The 2,500-nt window shown below is 45.7% G+C and overlaps 2 protein-coding genes across 2 annotated transcripts in view; one reads left to right on the top strand and one right to left on the bottom strand.

Annotated features, from left to right (window-relative positions):
* LOC113815695 (cilia- and flagella-associated protein 161) overlaps positions 1 to 2,500 on the top strand; it is a 118,499-nt gene that overhangs the window by 25,012 nt on the left and 90,987 nt on the right. The window lies entirely within an intron of this gene.
* LOC113802977 (clumping factor A) overlaps positions 1 to 2,500 on the bottom strand; it is an 18,776-nt gene that overhangs the window by 16,101 nt on the left and 175 nt on the right. The window contains exon 2 of the mRNA XM_070123893.1: positions 1,171 to 1,412. Within this exon, the coding sequence (XP_069979994.1) occupies positions 1,171 to 1,412 (242 nt within the window). The remainder of the gene's footprint in view (positions 1 to 1,170; positions 1,413 to 2,500) is intronic.

Here is a 2,500-nt window from a genome sequence, read left to right as displayed (position 1 = left end):
CAAGGTCCGCTCGTGTAGTGTGGCGGCGGGGTGTCTGTGTTTCCCCGTCTGTGTTTGTCGCCCTCGTTGTCTCTTCGTATCATTTGCCTGTTTTTTCCGTCTCTCTCCTCGTCTCTTTATCCTCACCCCCGCCCCTTACCCCCTCCCCTTCTCTCTCTCTCTCTCTCTCTCTCTCTCTCTCTCTCTCTCTCTCTCTCTCTGTATATATATATATATATATATATATATATATATATATATATATATATACAAACACACATATATAATGTACCTACATTCATACATACATTTTCCCTTTATCACTCCTTTCATACCTCTTCCTGACTCTCTCATTTTGTCTTCTTTCTTCTCTCTTTCTCTCTGTCACGCACTCACTCTCACTCACATTCTCTCTCTCTCTCTCTGTCATCACTCACTCTCTCTCTTTCTCTCACCCCCCCCCTCTCTCTCTCTCTTTCTCTCACCTCCCTCCCTCTTCTCTCACTCTCTCACTTCCCTCTCTATCTCACCCTTCACTTCCCCCTATCTCACCCCCCTCTCTCTCTCACCTCCCCTCTCTCTCACCTCCTCTCTCTCTCTCACCTACCCCCTCTCTCTCTCTCCCCCTCTCTCTCTCTCTCACCACCCCTCTCTCTCTCACCACCCCTCTCTCTCTCTCACCACCCCCTCTCTCTCTCACCTCCCCTCTCTCTCTCTCACCTACCCCTCTCTCACCTACCCCCTCTCTCTCTCTCTCTCACCTACCCCTCTCTCTCTCACCTACCCCCTCTCTCTCTCACCTCCCCCCTCTCTCTCTCACCTCCCCCCCTCTCTCTATCTATCTCTCACTCGCATACACACACACTCCTCTGTTTATTTCTGAAGAGTAATCCGAAGACAGGAAGTATGAGGGCATTTGAAAGGCGCGCGTCGCACGATGGCACTGGCGGCACTAGTCAAGCTCATTCTCTTTCCGTTATCATCATACTAATGTCTCAAATTTCACATAACTAGAGACTTGAGGAATGAGGCTGGAATAAAGTAGTATGCACTTCCGTCTCAGCACATATATCATCGACGTCGTCTTCGATGCCAGCGGAGAGGTTCCCTTCGCAATGCGCGTTTCACTTTTATTTTTCCTCCACTCGTCGCCGTTAATATCCAGAGTAATGGAGCGCATGGGGGACTTACCCACTGAGTACCCATGATGCTCTGAGGTCCGCTGGCTCCCACCACTCGGACTAACTTCGGACTGACCTTTGCTACGAGGCGGACGACCTTTATATACCGTCTCCCTCCCGCCTCCTGCGACGAGAGGGCGGGAGAACGCGATGCCCTGGTCCGTGGCCACGCCTCGCTCGCGTCATTTGTCTGTCGGCGCCACGGGAGCAGGATGAGGGAGGGATTAACAATTGCCCCATTTGGCGTATGGTCTATGGAAAGGTATATTGTATTTTTTGTTGTGTTTTCGTTCTAGATTGAAATTATAAACCTCTTTGCGTATTTGTTCTATGGTTCTGAACCTCTTTCCTTCGCAAAAACGAAACAGACTGGCCATTCTTTTTTTGCGAAGGGCGCCGTTTTTGCGTGGCCGTCGTTCATTATTGGTCTGGAATGCTGATTCTCGAGTAAAAAACAAACAGACGCACAGACCACTCTTACTTACGCAATAAAACCGTAACAATCCAAATGGGAATAAACTTTATTGCTGTTTAACCTAATTTCTGTGGTTTTCCTACTCTTAAAAAAGATGCGTGTCTCATTCAGTTTTTTTGACACTTTTCCTTTCTTAGCAGACCATTACGAGCGAAAAAGGGTCCACCTTATGATGTACTTCCGCTAGGTAACGGTTACTTGAATATTTAATATTTCTCCAAGAATAAGATACGCTCGTTTTCTGTGACTATTATTACCTGACATGCCATAAATTGACAGTCGTTTGGAGATCTTGTTTTTTATCTTAGGATTTATATGGTGGCTCGGTGATTCATGGATTTTTTTTTTTTTTTATTGCAGTGTGTTACTTGTGTGATACTTCTATACACGGACACGCCCTTATGCGTTTCTAGGGTTTGAAAGATGTTCATGTACTAGTATGTTTGACAAGTAAGCAAGGTCTCTCTCTCTCTCTCTCTCTCTCTCTCTCTCTCTCTCTCTCTCTCTCTCTCTCTCTCTCTCTCTCTCTCCCTCTCCCTCTCTCTCTGCATCTAACGCGAGAGGGGGCAGTGGGTAACATCAAAAATGGGTAACAAAAATCCTTATCATCTTTATCATGGTCATTTTCACCTTCATTTTCACTGTCATCATTACAGTGTCTCTCTATCACCATCCTCATTATCAGCGATATCAGCAATGCCACATTACTCCTACTACTACTAAAAGTACAATACCTAGTACTGCTACTACTGCTATTACTACCACCATTAATACGAATATTATTACTACTGATGATAATAATACGACTACTAATTCTACTACTACTACTACTACTACCATCAGTATTACCCCTGCTAGTCCAACC

The sequence above is a fragment of the Penaeus vannamei genome, chromosome 7 (assembly GCF_042767895.1).
Source record: "Penaeus vannamei isolate JL-2024 chromosome 7, ASM4276789v1, whole genome shotgun sequence".
NCBI lineage: Eukaryota > Metazoa > Arthropoda > Malacostraca > Decapoda > Penaeidae > Penaeus > Penaeus vannamei.
Note: the sequence above shows the minus strand (reverse complement) of the source record. Positions and strands in the feature narration are given on the sequence as shown.